Genomic DNA, 22,411 nt, shown 5'->3' with positions numbered 1-22,411 from the left:
GTCCATAGACTCGTAGATCGGTTCGTCGATATCTCTATAAGGGTCGATGCCCCCTCAAGGGGCGAGATGGCGTACGGAGACAGTGGACTCGCGTCCATCTGCCGTCATCACACGAGCATGCTCGGGATTAGCCTGGAGTACCTGCACCTTATCTACTAAGGGGTCGTACTTGCTTGTGCGCACTGCTTGTTTGAGATAGGCCGGCCCCGGCTCAGCGAGCCAGCTGGGTAAAGATCGGATACTACCCGAGCTTCTAGGGTGGTGGAACAGTCTTTCTTGAGGAGTCTGGTTGGTGGCCGGACATAGGAGAGCCCTGATCGAGTTCAGAGCCGCAGGTAGCGACCAAGTCCATTTATCGAGACCCCGGCCGAGGGTCCGGAGGCTTATCATGACGGCCCTCCATATAATCCCATTGAAGCGTTCGATCTGCCCATTCGCCTGGGGTCTGTACGGTGTGGTGTAACTCGAAGCAACATTATTTTGGAGCAAATAACCTCTCACCTCCTGAGACAGGAACACCGCACCCCGATCGGTATGCACGTAGGCCAGATACCCAAACATAGAAAACTAATTCTGCAGGCACCGTATGACCGTGGCAGCCGTCATATCCCCGCACATGCAGGCAAAAGGGAATCGCGAGTACTCATCAACGATAGTGAGCAGATAACGAGAGTTGCTCGACTCAGGCAGCGGTCCTTTGAAATCCATTGCCAATCTCTCCCATGGTCTAGTAGCCCTAACCAGCGTCCCCATGGGAGGGTTGTAAAAACGCGGTTTGAGTTCCGCACATATAGCGCAGTCACGGCAGATCCGGCGGATGTCCTCAATCGAGTATGGCAGATTACCCCTACGCACAAAATGAGCGAAACGCGCCACCCCTGGATGACACATAGTGTCGTGCAAAGCGCGCAGTCCCTCCAAAGTTACGATCCCCGCGCAGGTAGCCAGCCTTGATAAGGCGTCGGCGACCAGGTTATCCTTCCCCGGGCGGTATTTGATGGTGTAGCAGAAGTCGGCGAGTTCGATACGCCAGCGGGTGATTTTCTCATTCTTAATACGTTGAGCATGTAAGGTGTCGTACATGAACGCAACGCTTTGTTGGTCCGTGATGATTTGGAAGCATCGCTCGAGTAAGTACTGTCGCCATCGCCGAATCGACTCGACGATCGCGTACGCTTCCTTTTCGACAGACGAATGCCTCCGCTCAGCGGAGGTGAGAGTCCGCGAAAAGAAAGCCACAGGGCGCCCCCCTTGGGAGAGAGTCGCCGCTATCGCATGATCCGAGGCATCACTTTCTAAGACGAAAGATTCGCTCTCGTTGATCGTCGCCACAGCGGCGCTAGCGATGTCGGCTTTAAGGCCCCCGAAGGCCGCGAAGGCGGCCGGGTTCATGGGGAACGTGTCGCAGGCCACGAGGGGGCGGAGCTTAGCGGATAAATTTTGCACCCACTTCGAATAGTGGGCGAACAGCCCGAGAGCGCGCTTCAGCGAAGCCCGATCGCTAGGCGGAGCCATATCAAGCAAAGGTCGCAGACGCTCCTTATCCGGAGAGACTGAGCCATGGGTCACGGTGTACCCCAGAAGATCTATCGTGCGTAGAGAGTAACGACACTTAGCCTCATTCATGGTTAGGCGATACCTCTGCGCGACCTCGAGGAAGCGCTTCAGATTAGCATCGTGATGCCCCTGGTCATACCCACAAACCGTAAGATTGTCCACATATACAAAGACATCTGTCAAGTTCTCCTTAGTAACGAGGTCGTCCATAGCCCTCTGAAAACAGGCGACCCCGTTCGTTACCCCAAAAGGTAGTCGGGTGAACTGGTATAACCTTTGACCCGATTCAAAGGCAGTATAGATGCGATCAGCCCTAGAGATGGGGATCTGATGATACGCACTACGCAGATCGAGAGTGCTGTAGACGAAGTACTGGGCAACCTGTCGTACTAGCGCGTCCATCCCCGGTAAGGGGTAGGCGGCCAGCTGTGTAAAGCGATTAACCGTCTGTGAGTAGTCGATTACCATGCGCCGGCGATGGGCCTCACTTCGCACCACTAAGACCTGGGCCCGCCACGGCGACCGGCTAGGTTCGATAACACCGTCCTTTAAGAGCTGGGCCGTTTCTTCCGCAATGAATTGCGCGTCTGCCCGGGAGTAGTGCCGCGATTTTACCGCTACAGGAGTGCAGTCAGTGGTCAGGTTGGGGAACAGCGAAAGAGGCTCGATTTCCATTTTCGCGAGCGCACACACAGCAAGCGTGTCCGTCCTTCCGAACTCCATTTCCAAACGTCCATGTCGCTTAAGAAAATCGTGTCCTAACAGAATGTCAGCACATAATGCAGGCAAGACCATGAGATGTACATCGGAAAACATGCGTCCCTTTATCACAAGTTTCAATCGACATTCCCCCTTCGTGCTGAGCCTAAGTCCTTGGGAGGCCATGAAGATCCGTCGTGTAGTCCTGATGACCGGCCACCCATGGTGACGCACCAGCCGCTGATCGACAAAACTATCCGTAGATCCTGTGTCGACTAGGGCCCGCACAAAAATGCCTTCGACCAAGAGCAGAACGATGGCCTGATCAAGGCCAGAAGATCCCGCAGGTATTGTGCCGTCCGAGCGAGAAGATCGTGCCTCTCGTGTGGATCCCACACCGGCTGCAGTTTTCCGGGTGTTTGAGGAGCCCGCGGAGGGCCCCCGTGCCAAACGCATAGATGGTCGTGCCGGAGCAAGAGCGTGTAGTTCGTACGAGCCACCGTCAGATGGCGCTCGTGTCACATGCGAAAGATCGCAGTCAATTGTACTTTCATGTGCTCGAGCAAGAGCGTGTAGTTCGTACGAGCTGCCGTCAGATGGCGCTCGTGTCACGTGCAGCTTTCAAAGCAGAAACTTGTCATTTGTTTGAGGAGGGCGTTCGAACGTCAGTCAAGGTCAGTCGCTCCGCGGCCGGTCGTGTTCGCGCCATTTGTTTTGGCGGCCTGATGTATCTCACCAAGGACGTGTGTGCAGCCAGGGGCCCGCGAGGAGGAGGACAGCTCATCAAAGCCGGGTGAGGCGCCCCGCTCTGTGCTCGGTCCGTTGGCTCAGCGATAAGCCCATTCAAGGTCGCGCGAGCTCGCGTGCCCCGCACGGTCTTCTTGCAGACTTTTGCAAAATGTCCTTTAGTAGAACACAAATGGCATATGGCTTCCCGAGCCGGACACGCCGACCTGGGGTGCTGTCGATTGCTACAGAAGTAACACGTCGCGTTTTGTTCAGGCCTTGGCCTGGCTGCTGTAGCTGCTGCCAGGCCAGAATCCGAGTCCACCTCGGGAGCGGCCAGGGGCTCGGCTATAGTCGGGTCTGCACCCGTATCCTCGGCGGTAGCCCTCTCCGGTCGCGCGAGTTGAGTAGTCCCCGCAATGACCCGTGCGTGGTCATAAGCGGTAGATTGTTCCCGGGCCTCGGTGTAAACATTGGCCACCCGTAGGGCCTCCACAAACGTCAGGTCAGCTGTCTCCAAGAGTCTGAGCCTCAGATTTGGTAGAGCTGATCCCAGAGACGAAAGCGTCACGGACAAGATCGTCCTGGACTTGCTCGTGTGTCCATACCTCTTGAGTACTGTCCGCGAGGAGGTGTCGCAGCTCCTGGGCGTAGCGATCGATCGACTTGGTTGGCTGTTGACGCCGCGTTGCGAGCAGATGCCTGTTGTACACCACGCTCCGTTTCTTAATGTAAAGTCGCTTTAGTTCGGCCACGGCGGCATCGTACGTCGTACATCGTGCGATGCTCCTGGAGACGCGGTGGTCGACTTTGGTTTGGTTTACAGACAGCTTCGTTTCAGCGGTGGGAACCGCATCCTGGGCGCCGAACTGGTTCTCCAGCGTTTTGAGCCAGTGAGTGAACTCCGAGCCCGAATCCTCAGCTTGCGGGTCGGCGCCGAGTGTCGGTACATTGATCATCTTGTGTCCCGCCATTTCCGTAGATCTTAATTGTGATTAAATGTCATGGAAATCAATCAGGTCCACAACTTTGTCCCACAGGTTGGTTTAATCACAATTAGATCTCTGACATCATCCTGTATAAAATACAATCATGCAATAGATATCAGGATCTTGGCATCATATAGAAAGGACCGATAATAATAGTCAAAGCAAGTGAGTCTAGCATATAGGTGCGGGTACGTACCATTCAAGACTACGGACTACATGTCATAGTAAATGTCACAGGAGTGGCTCAGCGTCGCGGATGTCCCGGGTCTTATAAACGCCCCTCAGTGGCTTAAGCGAGTATCACTCCTGGGTTCAACTTTGGTATGATTTCACTACAATTATTGTTGTACTGTTATTCTTGTGTGATCTTAATACAATATTTGTTTGTTGGTAACAATTGGTGTGGCTTCACCATTGATCTTTCACATACACAATAACACATTTTTCTGCCGTGACACCTCTCGGGGCTCGGAGGTACACCGTGACCGGGGGTTGGGGAGGAGCACGTCACAGAAATTGGGGGCCCGTCCGGGATAGAGTTCCCTAACATTCCCAAAATTCCCAAATTTGGAATTTTCCGAACATTCTCAAATTTTTCAAAAAAAAATTTTGAATTTTTTTGTGTGAAGGCTAACAGGTGTTAACTGATAGTCACCATGGTGTTTGATGCAGAAAAGTTTGCGGCGTCCCCTAATGAGGCACAGTTCCAAGCGTTAAAAAGATCGGAACTCTTGATATTGGCCAAACATTTTAACTTGGAGGTCCGAGCTCATATGAAGAAAGCAGAGATGCAGACATTGGTGGTAGAATCTCTGGTGGGACAAGGAACATGGAAAGAGGTAGCCTTGGATTGGTTACCCGAGGAAAAAGAAAATGTGTAGCTCCGGAAAATGGAGATGCAACTGCAGAGCCAGGAAAGGTTAAAAGAGTTGGAATGGAAAGTCGAGGAAAGAAGAGCAGAACAGGAACGAGACCTCGAGGAGAGAAGAACAGAGGAAAGGAGAGCTGAAGAAGAAAGAAGAGCAGGGGAAAGAGCAGAGGAAAGGAGAGCCGAAAGGGAGTTAAAGGAACGTGACATGGAGTATCAGAAGGAATTTAAACTCAAGGAGCTGGAATTAATGGGAGAACGGAGAGAAGTAGTATCCATGCCGGCTAGTTCGACAACTAGTCAGAACACTTGGGATGTTGGTAGGCATGTGAGGCTGGTTCCACCCTTCAATGAAAAGGAGGTAGCCAAGTTTTTTTTTTTTACACTTTGAGAAAGTGGCTCAAATGCTAAAATGGCCTGTGGGGTCCTGGACTATGTTAGTGCAAAGTGTTCTGGTGGGTAAAGCTCAAGATATCTATTCGGCTTTACCGATTGACCAATGTGCAGATTATGAGATAGTGAAGAAAACCATTCTCAAAGCCTATGAATTGGTCCCTGAAGCTTACCTGCAAAAACTCAGGAATGCCAGGAAGAGGGAGAGTGAGACCCATGTGGAGTTGGCCAGAATGAAGGAAACCATGTTTGATCGGTGGTGTGACTCAAAGGGAATTGGGAAAGACTTCAAACTGTTGCAAAAATTAATCTTGGTGGAGGAATTCAAACAGTGTGTCCACGCGGACATTAAAGTACATCTGTATGAAAAGAAAGTTCCAGAGTTGTATGAGGCAGCAACTGTGGCAGATGACTATGCCTTGACACACAGGATGGGGTTCCACAAACCTAACTTCCTGCCTAGAGTTAGCCAGGGGAGTTATGGTAAATCAGGTGTGGAGAACTAATATTCATGGAGGCGGCCAAGAGATGATTATTGGGACAAATCTGATACCGCGACTTTTTGGGATCAGAAGACTGCAGTTCCAAGACAGACTTATCTTCCGGGGGGGCCCGAGGCAGACCACGAGTTTTTCCTCCGGGCCTACTTGCGCTTTTTGCAAGAAACCTGGGCAGTTGATGTTCCAATGTTATGCCCTGAAAAGGAAAAATCATGAGCGGAGTCAGACTAGTACAACTCCGAATGCATTGGCCAATGCGAGAAATCGTCCTTGGAGGACAGTGCTTTGTGAAGGTTCCCATGCCAAAGTTACGGCATCACATTACGACCTTGTTCAAGAGGGTTACAAACCTTTTCTTTCAGAGGGGTTTGTGTCACTGGATGGAGACTTGACTAACCAGAGACCTGTTAGGGTATTGAGGGACACAGGAGCACATCAATCTTTGATGCTTGAGGGCATTTTGCCATTGTCAGAGAAGACGGCAACTGGTGTTTGTGTTCTTTTACAGGGGGTTGGTGGCTATGTTAAAGCTCCACTTCATGATCATCCATTTGAAGTCTGATTTGGTGTCGGGACCGGTCACCGTAGGTTTACAAGCCACTCTTCCTGTAGAGGGAATCTCTTTTATTATCGGGAGTGATTTGGCCGGTCGTCGAGTTTCTAGTAATCCAATGTTGGTTGAAAAGCCCAGTATGGAAAATAACACCGCACAGTTAGAGCAGGAGTTTCCGGGTATCTTTCCATCCTGTGCAGTAACTCGTGCTATGGGTAGGAAGCGCTCTGAAGAGAAGGAGTAAGGAAGGCGATGTGGATTTGGGTTCCTTAGAGGTATTGGAGGAAAATTCTGAAAGAGGTAATAGGAAAGGGAGTGACATCAAGGAACTTAAGGAAAAGGTGGCATCTGGAACCAAAGAGGAAATGGAGTGTCCGTCGGAGATATCTGGGAACGAGGTTGAGTAAACAGTGCTGGTCCGAAAGAGACTTGTTGAAGAACAACACGGAGATTCGGAGATCCGGATTTTAATTGGTAAAGCCGTTACAGAGGAAGAGGCTATGCAGATACCTGTTGGTTACTTCATGAAAGGGGAAATACTCATGAGAAAATGGAGACCACCGGAGGTGCCAGCAAACGATGAGTGGAAAGTTCATTACCAAATTGTGGTGCCACCGTCGTACCGGAAGGAGATTTTGAGTTTGGCGCATGAGACACCTTTGACCGGCACCTTGGAGTGAACAAGACCTGTGACAGAATATTGGTACATTTTTTCTGGCCAGGATTGCGACGTGATGTGGCGGAGTTCTGCAAATCTTGCCATTCTTGCCAGCTGGTGGGAAAACCTAATCAGAAAGTCCCATCCGCACCTTTAAAACCCATTCCAGCTTTTGAAGAGCCATTCAGCCGTGTCATTATTGACTGTGTAGGCCCTTTACCTAAAACTAAGTCTGGACATCAGTATTTGTTGACCATCATGTGCGCTTCCACAAGTTTCCCAGAGGCAGTGCCTCTTAGAAAAATTACTGCAGCAGTTATTGCGAAGGCCTTGATTAAATTTTTCACTTTGGTTGGCCTACCTAAGGTCATCCAGTCTGATCAGGGTTCCAATTTCATGTCAACGCTTTTTCAGCAAGTGTTGGATGTTGGATGTGTTGGATGTGACCTGTTGGGAGTGGAGCAAGTAAGATCAAGTACTTACCATCCCGAGAGCCAAGGGGCCTTGGAAAGGTTTCACCAGACATTGAAGAACATGATCAGAACGTATTGTTTTGGATGTGACAAGGATTGGGATGAAGGAATACCCTTATTGTTGTTTGCTACGAGGGAATCTGTTCAGGAGTCATTGGGGTTCAGTCCTTTTGAACTTGTGTTTTGACACGCAGTGCGAGGACCGTTGAAATTGGTGAAAGAACAGTGGCTACAGGAGGAGTCACAGTCAACAGTGGTGGAGTATGTGTCAACTGTTAGGCACAGATTGGCAAAGGCGTGTGAAGTTGCGAGAAGAAAACTTGAAAGTGACACAGGATAAAATGAAAGTGAGACATGACAAGAAATCTCAGATAATAAATTTCAGTCCTGAGGACCGAGTGTTAGTGTTGCTTCCTGTTCCAGGTCAGCCACTACAGGCTAGATATTTTGGTCCCTATGCAATCGAAAGGAGGGTTAATGAAACAGATTACGTGGTGACAACTCCCGACTGACGGAAAAAGCGGCAGCTGTGTCATGTCAACCGACTGAAGAAATATCATGAGAGGAAGCCTGTGGAAGAAATGGTTCCTGTCTCACCTGTCGTGCCTGTAGTCGGGGTGCAAGAGAATCCAGAGGTTGACGCCGGTGTGAAGTTTGATAACTTTGATGACCAGGCTTGTCCCAGATTGACGAGCACGGAAGTGTTGAGCAATTTCGATGAGAAATTAGGTCATTTGACGAGGGAACAACAAGGACAACTATCCAGCCTAATTTTTGAGTTTGCACATTTGTTCACAGATGTACCCGGTCGTACTGACTTGGTATATCATGATATTGAGGTGGGGGAAGCAACTCCTGTGAAACAACACCCCTACCGGATGAACCCTGTGAAGATGGAGTATCTTCGGAAGGAAGTTCAGTATATGTTGGAGAATGACATCATCGAACCAAGCAGCAGTGAATGGAGCTCACCATGTGTGTTGGTTCCAAAACCCGTTGGCACAAAAATGTGTCACTGTTTTTCAGAGATGGCTGAACGGATCTTCGTCAAACTTTCAGAGGTTCATCAGTGAGTGCCTGGGAGTGTTTTCGGCCAAAAAAAAAACATTTTGAAAAAAAAGGTTCGTTTTTTGGAGTTAAAAAAAAAATAGAATCGCTCGATAGTGCCCAAGCCTTTTTTAAATTAATGACAGTTATATACAAGCACACATTCGCATAAATAAATACAAAACAATCACCAGACATTTGAATACAAACAATAAAACGATTCCGGAAGCGGTCGAAGTTGGTGGTGAGGCTTATTCTTCCTGAACGTCATCATGCTTAACTCAGAAACGTGATGGATGTAGAATATATGCTGCACATTCAGGAGCATATATTCAACGAAAAGGTAAAATGATGATTTGACATTTGTGATGGATTCTGATTTGGATGTACAGGCAGTCCCTGGGTTACGAACGAGTTCCGTTTTTAAGTCTGTCTGTATGTCGAATTTGTATGTAAGTCGGAACAGTTACGTACGGTTCACATCTAGTGTCAATTAGTCAAATGTTTGTCTTAGTATATAGTATATATTTTACCTAAAACATCTATAGGTATAAAAAACATGAAAGATACATTTCTTAAACTGTTTAGATAGAAAAGAAAAGATAATGATTAAAGGTTAACACTTACTCTCGTTCCAATTGATGTCTTGCAAACCTTGAAACGATCATACCTTGATATATTTCTCCGAGATGATGGGCCTGGTGTTGGAGAGGATGGACCTGGTGCTGGAGAGGATGGACCTGGTGCTGGTCAATTTTCTTAAAGTAAACATCAAGGGTGGCTTGAACAGAGCTTTTCTCATATTTCTCTTGTCTACCACTCCCCTTGTTATATACTATGTGTCTGTTTGATTTTTTTTCTGTGTGATAAATGTTAGCTCTTTCACGAGCTTCGATTCTGTATACAACAACAACAACAACAACAACAAAAATATATATATATACATACATACACACACACAGGGGGGTACTTGGCTGATTATTTGATCAGGTCTTGATCTTGATCAAGATCATGTTGTGTTTGCCTCTCTCTCCCCCTCTTGTCTCCTCCCTTTATTATATGTTCTGTGTTGGCTCTTACATGAGCCTCGACTTGGATGATCCAGGCAGTTGGGAAATCGGTCAATTGCTTATAAGTCAAGGTCAGTCAAGGTTATAACTTCAAATAAAGTAGCTTTTACAAGTATGTAATATATCTGTATATCTTTAATGTTCGACTTCTTTCCTCGGGCTACAGTGCAGTAGTTGGTCTCTATTTTGATGTGAATCCTTGCCTTGCCCTTGGTTCTTGCCCAAGTGGAGACGAGATAGTGCCATGCATGTTATGCTTCAGCACTGTGCCCCAGCTATTTTTCACCAGCTATCTGCTCTTCACCACACGCGTTTCCTTCTGCGTTGCCTGGTTTTTGTTTGAGAGTGTGTCATGTCTATGTGGAAGAGAGGTTGTTTTGTGGTTTTGTCTTAGGATTTGTGTTTACCACATCTTGTGTATTCGATTCTTTCTCTCTCTTTTAAGGAACGGTTTTTCACGTGTTGCTGCCTCTTTGTCGGGTGAACAATCTGGTTCATTTTGGGTCCTTGAAGGAACATTAAAAAAAGAATTGATGTTATTACTGAAGTCTCAGCATACTTGCCTCCAGGCTGTCCAGCCTGGGTTCGTTTCCTGACCTGGCTATGAACTTAGCCTGGTCTTTTACAGGCAGGATGATTCATCAATGTGTGTGCTGTCCCTTGGATGGACGTTAAATGGGCGTCCTGTCTGCCAGCATTCTTTGGTGGATGTTAACGTTCCCATGGTGTCCTTCGTGAAGAGAAGGCGAGCTATTGCCGGCACGATGTCTAAGTTAAAAATTCCTGTCTTAACTAGTCGAGCGAACATTTGCGAAGACCCGGGCCAAGCTTCTCCTTTTCGACCACACACAAAAGGTGGGGATAATGTTGGCCGTTAAAGAAGAAGATCACTGAAGTCTCACCTTGAGCTTCACGGTATCCGCTCGGGCGTAGTTGCATCTTGTCATTAAGCTTTCGTCTGTGTGACAATTAATATGATCTGTTATGCCCTTGCAATATTTGTATTATTAATCCCATCTCAATAAATCCGACTTGAACGTGCATCACTGCCTCAGGGTCCTCTACTGTATCATGCTGGTTGATTCCATGTCCTCATTTTCTTTTGGCGATACTTTTTCTTTCCATTTCTTTCCTTTGATAGTGTTTGAGGAATCGCTTAATTGCTTTTTTTTCACATGCAGTTCCTGCATAATTTTCAACTCCATGCAATGGTAACACCAATTACCTTTTGAAATTTTGATAAAAACGGATTTTTATTATGTGTCAACACTCAACAGTCTCGGTTCTGCTCGATATCCTCTCATCAATGGACAAAAATGAACAAACGTTTTCATTCAGTGTCTTTGTGTACTCTCCTCAGGTTAGGATGAGTGATTCAGAAGCGCAGCCTAAAGTCAGGCAAGGTATGGAAGATGAAGGTCCTCTGAGCTTTATCAACAGGTGAGACTGTGCCCAGGGTATCTTTCCATTTTAAAATAATCAACTTGCTTGGAGATAAACACCAAGGAATTGTGATGAACATGAGCTGAATAATGGTACTAAGTCGATATAAAAATATTTTACGTAAAATTTTGTTGCTCATACAAACTTGTCTTGTAACTTTTATCCACAGTAATGTGTGGGCAGGTGCCTCATGTAGGCTAGGCTGGACAGGATAATCAACTGATTGTCGACCTGGCTGGGTTTTATTGACTCGCAAAGGTACCCGTCTTTGCCAGGCAACAAGGGGTACCTCCTCCCACCCCTCCCCCTGCCTCCTCCTTCCGGACTCCCACCCCTTCCCCTCTGTCCTTCCACCCCACCCCCTTCCGGGCTCCCATCCCACCCCTTCCCCTCCCTCATCCCACCTAAACCCATCCCTCATCCCACCTCAACCCATCCCACCCCACCCACTCCCGCCAGACCCTCACCCCACACTCTAGGGCCTCACACTCTATCCCTTTCCCTCCCTCCTTCCACTCCAATTCCCCTGCAGACTCCCACCCCGACCTTTTCCCCTCCCTCATCCTATTCCTGCCTCCTCCATCCAGACTCTCACCCTTCTCCTCCCTCCTCCCACCCAACCCCCCTCTGACCTCACCCCACCCCTTCCTCTCCCTCCATATGCATATGCATTATATATGTATCTATATATGTGTATATACAGTCACGTGAAAAAGTACGTACACCCCATGTAAAGTTTTGACTTTTTCAACATATTTTAACATACAGCTATTTGATCTTCATCTATCTATAATTCCATTAATCTCTGTGTGTATGTGTGTATGTGTGTTTGTATGTGTGTATGTGTGTATGTTTGTCTGTGACCGCTGTTTCTCGACAACTACCGGTCCGATATACTTGAAACTTGCCAGGTATATTGCTGGGGACCCGAGGATGTGCCTTTTCAAGGTTTGAAATTAATCGGACAAGTAGTTACCGAGCTATGGCGATTTCTTTACCAAACACCGCAAGCCGTTCGCTTTGGACCAAACCACATTTCATGTAAATAGAGGGGGGGGTTCTGTGGTCGTTGCGAATGGACCAAACCATTCATGTAAATAGAGGGGGGGGGGGGTTCTGTGGTCGTTACTGCCACGTGGTTTCAAAGTTTTTTTTTGTTGTTGTTGTTTGCACGCATGTTTTTTTGCACCCACGTACGGGCACGCCCTAGGATGTTTACACACACACACCCCTACACAAATTTTTTTTTTTTTTTTTTTTTGGCAAGGAACGGGCACCCACGTACGGGCACGTCCTAGCTTATATATAGTACGGGCATGCCCTAGTCTATCTATAATTCCAGTAATCTCTGTGTGTGTGTGTGTGTCTGTGTGTGTGTGTGTGTTTGTCTGTGACCGCTGTTTCTCGACAACTACCGGTCCGATATACTTGAAACTTGCCAGGTATATTGCTGGGGACCCGAGGATGTGCCTTTTCAAGGTTTCATATTAATCGGAGAAGTAGTTACCGAGCTATGGCGATTTCTTTACCAAACTCCGCAAGCCGTTCGCTTTGGACCAAACCATTTCATGTAAATAGAGGGGGGGGGGGTTCTGTGGTCGTTGCGAATGGACCAAACCATTTCATGTAAATAGAGGGGGGGGGGGGTTCTGTGGTCGTTACTGCCACGTGGTTTCAAAGTTTTTTTTTGTTGTTGTTTGCACGCATGCTTTTTTGCACGCACGTACGGGCACCCACGTACGGGCACGTCCTAGTCTATCTATAATTCCAGTAATCTCTGTGTGTATGTGTGTGTGTCTGTGTGTGTGTGTGTTTGTCTGTGACCGCTGTTTCTCGACAACCACGGGTCCGATCTAATTGAAACTTGCCAGATATATTGCTGGGGACCTGAGGATGTGCCTTTTCAAGGTTTCATATTAATCGGAGAAGTAGTTACCGAGCTATGGCGATTTATTTACCAAACTAATCACAGAACAGGTTGCAGGGTAGGCCAGCCAATCACAGAACACGTTGTTGTGTAGGCGTGGCCGATGTGAATTCGAGGCGTAGCGGGCGCCATTTGGAGGAGCTGGGAGGACTCAGTCGTGATAGAGTGAGCCTGAGTGAGTATATCAAGACAAGAACAAGATCTAGAAGGAGGTATGTACGGTGCGATTCATATAATATATTGTTTAGTTATCGTCGATGAGGAATTTGGGGTCGGAATGGGTGATCGGCCTGGGTGACTGGGTCTCGACTAGATGCTGGGCCGCACCAAGGAACGGGCACCCACGTACGGGCACGTCCTAGTTTCAACAATATTGATAGATAAAGGTGATATAATATAACAAATATCATGAAACATTTACATTTTGTAGCCTGGTGTTGGCTTAGCGGTTAGGGTGCCGGGTTGGGATCCTAGGATCCTGGGTTTGAATCCTGGTCGATCGCTAAATTAACACCAGGGGGGTTGACTCAGCCTGTCATCCTTCCGAGGTCGGCAAATTGAGTACCAGCTTTCTTGGGGATGAATGATCCCGGTGTGTACCCCGGCTTAGAATAGGTACACCGTATCCCTACGCATTCGTAAGAGGCGACTAAGGGTTGGCGTCAGGAAGGGCATCCAGCCATAAAAAAAAAAACATTGCCTCAAACAGGAAATCATGATTGTCATGGGGCCCGCAAGGCTAACCCCTGCTCTTGCGGGGAAAATGGCCTTAAAATGATCATTGATTCATTCATATTTCATTCATTTACATTTTGTAGTCCATTGTATAATTTAAATAAACATAAATGCAAATTTCGCATGTGGAAAAAGTAAGTACACCCTTGGCTCTAAAAGGTGGTATTGCCCCCTTTGGCAGAAACAACCTCAAGTAGGCGTTTCTTATAACTGTCTACCAGTCTCTGACATCGACTGGGAGAAATTTTTGCCCCCTCCTTCATGCAGAATTCTTTCAGCTGTGCGATGTTTGAGGGGTTTCTTGCATGCACAGCTCATTTCAAATCCCCCCCACAACATCTCGATGGGTTTTAGATCCGGGCTTTGACTTGGCCATTCCAGAACCCTCCATTTCTTTCTTTTCAGCCATTCCTTGGTGGATTTACTGGTATGTTTAGGGTCATTGTCATGTTGCAAGGTCCACCTTCGGTTGAGCTTCAACTTTCCGAAAGATGGACTCACATTATCCTCAAGCACCCTCTGGTACAATGAAGAATTCATAGTGGATTCTATGATGGTGAGCTGCCCAGGCCCTGATGCAGCAAAGCTGCCCCAAACCATAATATTTCCACCACCATGCTTTACAGTTGGTATCAGGTTCTTGTGGTCAAATGCTGTCTTTGGTTTTTGCCAAACATGTCTTCTGGTACTGTGGCCAAATAGCTCTACCTTTGACTCATCAGTCCAGAGCACATTGTTCCAGAAGTGCTGGTCTTTGCCTAGGTGTTCATTGGCAAACTTTAGTCTTGTCCTGATGTTCTTTCTGGACAGCAAAGGTTTCCTCCTGGCACACCTCCCATGTAGATAAAATTTGTGCAGCCTCTTTCTAATGGTAGACTCGTGCACTTTGACATCAACAGTGGCAAGAGCTACCTGTATGTCCCGTGATGACATTCTGGGGTTTTTAGAGACTTCTTTCAGCATCTTGCTGTCTGCTCTCGGGCTGAACTTGCTGGGGTAGCCTGGCCTGAACAAGTTGGCAGTTGTTTGGAATCTTCTCCTTGTAAGTGATCTTCTGGACAGTCGAATGATTGATTTCAAAATTGTTTGGAGATCTTTTTAAATCCCTTCCCAGACTCGAAGGCATCTACAACCTTCCTTCTGAAGGCCTCAGAGAGCTCTTTTGATCTCGGCATGGTGACGCCGCACACTTCAACAACAAAGAGCAAACCAAACTAAATGTCTGAGGTTTAAATAAGACAGGTTCCTCCAAGATCCTCTCTGATGATGTCCTAATCATTTGCACCTGAGCTGGTTCACCTGATTCTAATTTTAGGTATTTGAAGTAGTGATAAATGTCGGGGTGTACTTACTTTTTCCACATGCGAAATTTGCATTTATGTTTATTTAAATTATACAATGGACTACAAAATGTAAATGTTTCATGATATTTGTTATATTGTATCACCTTTATCTATCAATATTGTTGAAATGAAGATCAAATAGCTGTATGTTGAAATATGTTGAAAAAGTCCAAACTTTACATGGGGTGTACTTACTTTTTCACGTGACTGTATGTGTATATATATATATTTATATGTATACAGAATCTATATATATAAAGTAGAGTTGGCCTCTGTGTCTGTATCCTGATCTATCTACGATCTCTAAGATCTCGAGAACCCGTGGACGGATTTGCGAGCGGAAAGTACTGTTCGACTCGGGATGGTCCCAGGAATGTCACGGAGACATAAACATTTAAAAAATTTCGGGTTTTAAAATTAGCGTATTATTAGCACTAGCAGAAGAGAGAGGGATTCGAAGGGAGGGAGCGCAGCGCTTCTAGCGCTTCTGACTACAGCACACCTTAAAATTAAAAAAACTTCGGGTTTTAAAATTAGTGTGTTACGCGTAATTAGCGCTAGCAGAAGAGGGAGGGAATCTAAGGGAGGGAGCGCAGTGCTCCCTCCAGCGCTTCTGTTAGCGTAATTAGCGTATTTCGGAACGTTAATTTTTCAACTTCATTATTCGGAATCAGTACGTCCCAGAGAACCTTCGTAACGTTAATTTTTCAACTTCATCCGATTGACATGGGACCAACGGCATGTGACAAAGAGTGAAACATACAGGCTACATTTATTTGACGACAATGAGTTCCGACTTCCGACCTCGGTGGGATGACAGGCTGAGTCAACCCCCCTGGTGTGAAGGGGGAGGAGGAGGGGAGGGGGAAGAGAAGGGGAGGGGAACGAGGGGGAAGGGGATGGGAGGGGGGAGGGGGAAGGGGGAGGGGGAGGGGAGGGGGGGAGGGGAAAGGGGGGGGAGGGGGAGGGGAGGGGCCCTTCTTCCCCTGGGCACCCCCGCACCCTTCCCTCCCCCCTTCCCCTCCCCCCCTCCCCCCTTCCCCCTCCCCCCCCATTCCCCTCCCCTCCTCTTCCCCCTCCCCTCCTCCTCCCCCGCTTCCCCCTCCCCCCTCCCCCCCGTTCCCCTCCCCTCCTCTTCCCCCTCCCCTCCTCCTCCCACTCCCGTGCAAAGCCGGGTACCTCTGCTAGTATATATATATATATATGTATATATATATATATATATATATATATATATATATATATATACATATATATATATATATATATATATATATATATATAATATATATATATATATATATATATATATATATATATATATATATACGGTATATATATGTATATATATATATATACGGTATATATATGTATATATATATATATACGGTATATATATGTATATATATATATATGTATATATATATATATATATATATATATATATATGTATATATATATATATATATATACATATATATATATATATATATATATATATATATACAGTCATCCCTCGCTATATCGCGGTTCACTTTTCGCGGATTCGGTACATCGCGGTTTTTTCTCGCTAGTATGTATATGTAAAATTATATCGCGGATTTTTCGCTATATCGCGGGATTTTGCGGTATAAATGTATTTTTATATACTATTATTTTAAATATTTTTGTGGTAAAATAAGCATTTTCTAGCCTAAAAAATTAAAAAACGTAAAGAAATAAGAAAAATACAGTATTTAAAACATATTACAAGAAATAAAATACTGTACATAGTGTACAGTAGAAGGGTAGACAAAGAGTCGTGCGTATGGAAAACGCCAGTACATTCATCATCGTCATCACCTTCATCGTCATCAGTACTGCACAGCTAATTCATCATCATCTTCATCACGCAAGTTGTAGTATTGAAGAGCCGGGGCTCTTGCTTGATACGGACGAAATGACGGGCAAGACACAAACTCGTCCGAGAAGATATTTATTCTCAAAACCAACTCGGGAACACTGAAAAGCCCATTTATCGGGCTGCATTATAAAGCACAACCAGAAACCGAAAGCCACGCCTCTCAAGCGTGGCGTGCTTCGGTGAATCGGTGGTCACGTGATCAACAGGTGTAGCTGATTATACCCGCAAAGCGCGGCACGCTTTAGCGGTCACGTGACCAGCCACTCTCGCGCCGGGAATCCCCGCCGGTGACGTCACCGGCTGGAGCAAGGAGATTCTGATGCTGGTCTTGCTTGGGGAACCCATGGGTAGCTACAGTATCTTCAATGGTGAGTACCCATTAGAATTTTATATGTTGTTAAAATTACGTATGTTTAAGAGTGTAAAAAGTGTTTAAGAGTATAGGAAGTGTTTATAAGAGTATGGGAAAGGTTAATAAGAGTGTGGGGAGTTCATAATGCTTTAAAATATATATATTAAAAAAAAAAAAAAATGGTCGCTACTTCGCGGATTTTCGTTTATCGCGGGGGGTTCTGGAACGTAACCCCCGCGATAAACGAGGGTTCACTGTATATATATATATATATATATATATATATATATACATACATACATACATACATGCATACATACATACATACATACATACATATATATATATATGGGCTTATCTACAGTAATGGGGTATATTTGTGTTACATGGAGGACAAAAAATGAAGCTGATGAGCAGATTCTCATTTTTACATATTTCATTCTTTAGAGTGCACACTATCCAAAACTATAAAGATAAGGATAACTTTTTGTTTATAATAAATTATGCCGGCAGAGATAGCTCACGCTTCAGGCATGGTAACGCTACGAACGGGGACAGACAGACAAAAAAATACTCATTGAACACCTTTAAAATACATCATAATACAGCTTTGCAATCCATCAGTCATGTATACCGTAAATTTATCAAAATCGAGAGACTTTCTGTTGAACTGGATCTGCATAAACCTACCTGCCATAATATTGAACATATGGTAACGTTGGTAACGGGGACAGAATGCAATTCTACATTTTGCGATCGTTTTGTTCGCAAACGATCATCTCTTCACGCAAAAAACATCTGCAGCATAATGAAGCTGGTGTTCTACACAATTGTAAGAACTTGAAAATATGAATTAAAATTAACAACAAATCAGTGAAAACCTATCTTTCACGTTCGTAATTTCGGGGACAGACGCCATAACGAACGTGCACTACATTTTTGAAAATTCAGAAAAAATATTAAACGACTTAAAAAAAAAAAAAAAAACGCGATAAGTTTACTTAATGATGTTGTAATTATTATTATAGAGATAAGGGAAAGAACTTGACCTCATATATGTGATTCTAATCATGTTTTATTTTGATATATGTTGGCGTGTCACGTTTTCACCCTTTTGTAGGAGGGTGGACATGGAACTTCATTTGAAATAAAAATCCAACGAAGTATTTTATTTGCACCAAACTATCTCTGGTATCTCTCCAGGGTGTGCCACATCTGAATTTAATATTTTGTACGACAAAAAATCATTGTGCTTTCGTCAGTTCAGTTAACAATAGAGGGCAGAGGCATGCCACAAATGTCCCAATGCCGTAGATAAGCCCATATATATATATATATATATATATATATATATATATATATATATATATATATATATATATATATATATATATATATATATATATTATATTATATTATATATATATATATGACGTGCCAACTTGCCTTGGTCGTCCAGGAACGGCTTCGCCTGGCGTGGCTCTCCACGGTCACAGCACGTCCCGAAAACCGCCTGCCTCATCTGCCCCTTTGTTCGAGAGACGCGCTACGAGGATCCCTCCCACCACCTGCTTGCCTTCATCGGGACGTGCTGTGACCGTGGAGAGCCACGCCGGGCGAAGCCATTCCTGGACGACCAAGGCAGCGCATGAACACCATCCTACCTGCATTTCCCCTTTGTGAGTGTGATCGGACCCGTGTCTGGGATTAATATAAGACTGCTTAAGTTCTGCTCTGTGTCTGCTTTCTACCGACTTGTACATACTTGTGTAAATAACAATTAAATAGTGTTCTTCCTTTATTCGAACGTCTCGTGTTTTCCATCATTGACTAAGCGTGGTACGAATAAAACCGCTCGAATCGGGTTCCAATACTAACGGTAACTGCACAGACCACGTGGTACGCATTCCGCTCAGTGTACCCAAATTACACGTGGCTCGTGCGAGGCTTGATTCCCCGCTTCCGCGGCGGCGCAGGTATTTAGGTACGTGCGAGACTTGTCCCGAAACCCTACCTTGCGTTTGCCCGGGAGGGGCGTTTCAAGTCTCGGTTACGCCGGCCCCGAAGGAACAAGGGGCTTAATCTCCCCTTGGTAAGGGTAGGAAGGGCGGCGGAAAACCGTAACAATATCTATCTATCTATCTATCTATCTATCTATCTATATATATATATTTATTTATTTATATATATATATATATATATATATATATATATATATATATATATATATATATATATATATATATATATATATATATATATATATATATAGTTACGGATCTCAACGTCGGCCCCTTTTCCCCTTACCAAGGGGGAATTAATCCCCTTGTCTGCGACTGACCGACGTGAGTCCTGAAGCTGCCCAGCTCCCTCCAGAGAGGCAGGTGAGCAACCTGGTTCGAGACCGCGGACAAGATGTTAATTTGCCGAGCGGATTAGCAGCCACGGCTTGAACCATTAACAGAAACTAGACCCGATTCTTCTGCGTTGGCCAAATCGTGCCACAGGTATTCAATGATGGAAAAGACAAGGACGAACGGATGTGAAGGAAAGAAGGCAAGGTAGGAAGAACAGGATTTATTATTATTTACACAAGACTAAAGGAAGAAAAGCAATCAAATGCAATTTACAGGGAAATGGAAGGATCAGAAGGACACAGAGCAATTTCTAGCTTACCTATACAGTCGTACTTAAAACCCCAGACAAGACAAACAAAACAAACTCACGTACACAAATGGATGAATGAGGGCAGGAACGAATGGCTGGAAGGAGAGGAAGGTTCAGCTGGACGCAGGAGAACCGCCGGGCCGGGAGCGAGCAGCCGCCGACTCTCCACCCTCGGGTCCACACCGCCGGGATGTTCGCAGCAGCGCGTCGGAGCGTGACGTGGCAAGGCTGGTTGGAAACAGCGTCTCCCTCACTCGTACTCCCGCAGGTTGCACGTCTCTCTTTACCAACTCAAGCGCCTTCCTGACAGAAACTGCCTTCGTGCTCCCTCGCTCATCTGGCTCCCTCCCTCATCTGCTGCCCCAATCGTCTGCTGGTGGGGGCTCTCCCCCCATTGGTTATATAGCCATGCCCTACCAAGCCATGACCACACCTTACCAAGCCGTGCCCACCGAGTCCTGGTTGGGCGCAAGGGCTTCCTGGCTCCACCTCCTGAAGACGATGGGCCGGCCACGCCCTTCTCCCCCGAGTTGACCGCGTGCCTAATGGAGTCTTGGGGTGAAGAAAACCGCCCAAAGCAGTCGTGGCGAACGCCGCAGAAAACCGCCCAAAGCAGTAGTGGCGAACGCCGCCATACTGGCGCTTTGAAGAGGCCATGGGCGTGTCGTGTCGGAGGGATCTATCTTATTTCAATTCGGTGCAATGCAGGGTCAACTAGTGGGAAACAGAGCCTTAAACTACATAGAATAAGAAATAACTATTTAGAAGGGTATATGGTGGCCTACGTGCTTGCGATGGATTAACTAAGGGGATGACCTTTGACCTTTACACTTAACGGAGGTATTTACAAGGATCATTACACTATTTACAGAGGGTGATATTTACAACAAAGGATTCTCAAATCCGCAACAATATATAAAAATATATATATGTAAATAAATAAACAAACAGGAGTGTCTGGCTGTCCGTCCCCAAACTACTCCCTCAGTTTTGTGGCTAGCCCCGTCACACCTCCTGTGGAACGTTTTTGGGTCCCAGCGGATGTTGTAAGGTAGGTAGGAGGTTTCAAAAATTCCTCAATAAAATTATGATTTTGAAATTAACTCGATACGAACCTGCCGTGAATCCGGAAATGGACAGATGACGGTAATGAGCTGGTTTGATAATATAATATCTCAATACAATCGTCATTTGAAACAGTATTTTGTTAAAGTATCAGTTTATGATTGGAATAACGTTTGGAATTGAGTGAATACAATTACGATTTTGAATTCGTAATTGTATTCACCCAACCGTACGGAACTACTTCACATCCGGATTTAAATATTTGTTTTTTGTCACAAACGTTGTTAAAAGTTTATTTTTTATAATGATGCAATTTAAGTTGTGATTGGAGTTATGCTGTTTGGAATGAAAATGGAGATATTGAGTTCAAGTGAAGGAGGAAATGACGTGAGGGATTCTACTTTCTAAGCTTGACATTCGTGGATTGCCATATGCAGATTTGCCATTGACTGGGTATAGAACCATTCAAACGGGTACGTTTTTTTGTGGAAGTCCTTTACGAACCTGCTGTCCATGCTTGATGTTCGACTTCAGGTGGCACAGGAATGTGGAATTTATTGTTTTTCATTCACCATTTCTGCATTGTCTGTTTGCTTATGGCCTCCTACCCGAAATCGTACCAAACTGCTGGTGTGCACCTATCTCTCCCGTGTGTATATCCTTCGCGTATTGTTTTGAAAAGTTTTGGGAAAAAAAAAAAAATTCTTAATTTTTTGGAAAAGTTTTTTTATTTTCAACTTAAATCTTCAACTTGAATTGTTTATAAAATGTAATATCATGTATATTACAAATACATTTGTGCAAAATAAATGCTTGTGTTATGATTGGTGTAAACCATGACAAAACAGCAACACAGGTACAGTCAGTCATCTATATATATATATCTGTGCAGTGTCTGTGTTATGTTGTGTTGTCTTGTCTTGTCACTGAACTACTTTCTCAAACTTTCGTGAAATCGTACCAAGATTCTGGTATGCACATATCTCTCCCGTCGGTATGTCCTAAGGGTATTTTTTTGAAAAATTTCCAATTTTTTTGTGGGGAATTTTTTCGGGAAAAATATATATTTTTATAGATATATATTTTTATATATAAAAAAAAATATTTTCGGGAAAAAAATATCGTCCCATTTGTGCAAAATAATTGTTTGAATTATGATTGGTTTAAACCATGACAAAACGGCAACTCGGGTACAGTCATTTATCTATATATCGACACATCTGGGCAGTGTCTGTGTTGTCACTTAACGACTCCCTCAAACTTTTGTTTCCGTGGTTGTGAAGTGTTTTTAGTAACGTTGTGGTGGTTTTGAATCACGTGGTGGTGAGGTATTTTGAATTATGTGGTGGTGAGGTATTTTGAATTATGTGGTGGTGAGGTGTTTTTAAATGACGTGGTGGTGGGGTGTTTTTAAATCACGTGGTAGTGAGGTATATATAATTA

General features: G+C 45.2%; 1 protein-coding gene across 1 annotated transcript in view; it reads left to right on the top strand.

Annotated features, from left to right (window-relative positions):
• The window catches only part of LOC137438627 (nucleosome assembly protein 1-like 4), a 75,191-nt gene that overhangs the window by 35,759 nt on the left and 17,021 nt on the right, over positions 1 to 22,411 (top strand). Inside the window, exon 3 of the mRNA XM_078766984.1 lies at positions 10,894 to 10,973. Coding sequence (XP_078623110.1) covers positions 10,900 to 10,973 — 74 coding nt within the window. The 5' untranslated portion in view covers positions 10,894 to 10,899. The remainder of the gene's footprint in view (positions 1 to 10,893; positions 10,974 to 22,411) is intronic.

Source organism: Myxine glutinosa, chromosome 13, assembly GCF_964187855.1.
Source record: "Myxine glutinosa chromosome 13, kmMyxGlut1.1, whole genome shotgun sequence".
NCBI lineage: Eukaryota > Metazoa > Chordata > Myxini > Myxiniformes > Myxinidae > Myxine > Myxine glutinosa.
The sequence above is the reverse complement of the archived record's forward strand: the minus strand, read 5'-3'. Positions and strand labels throughout refer to the sequence as shown.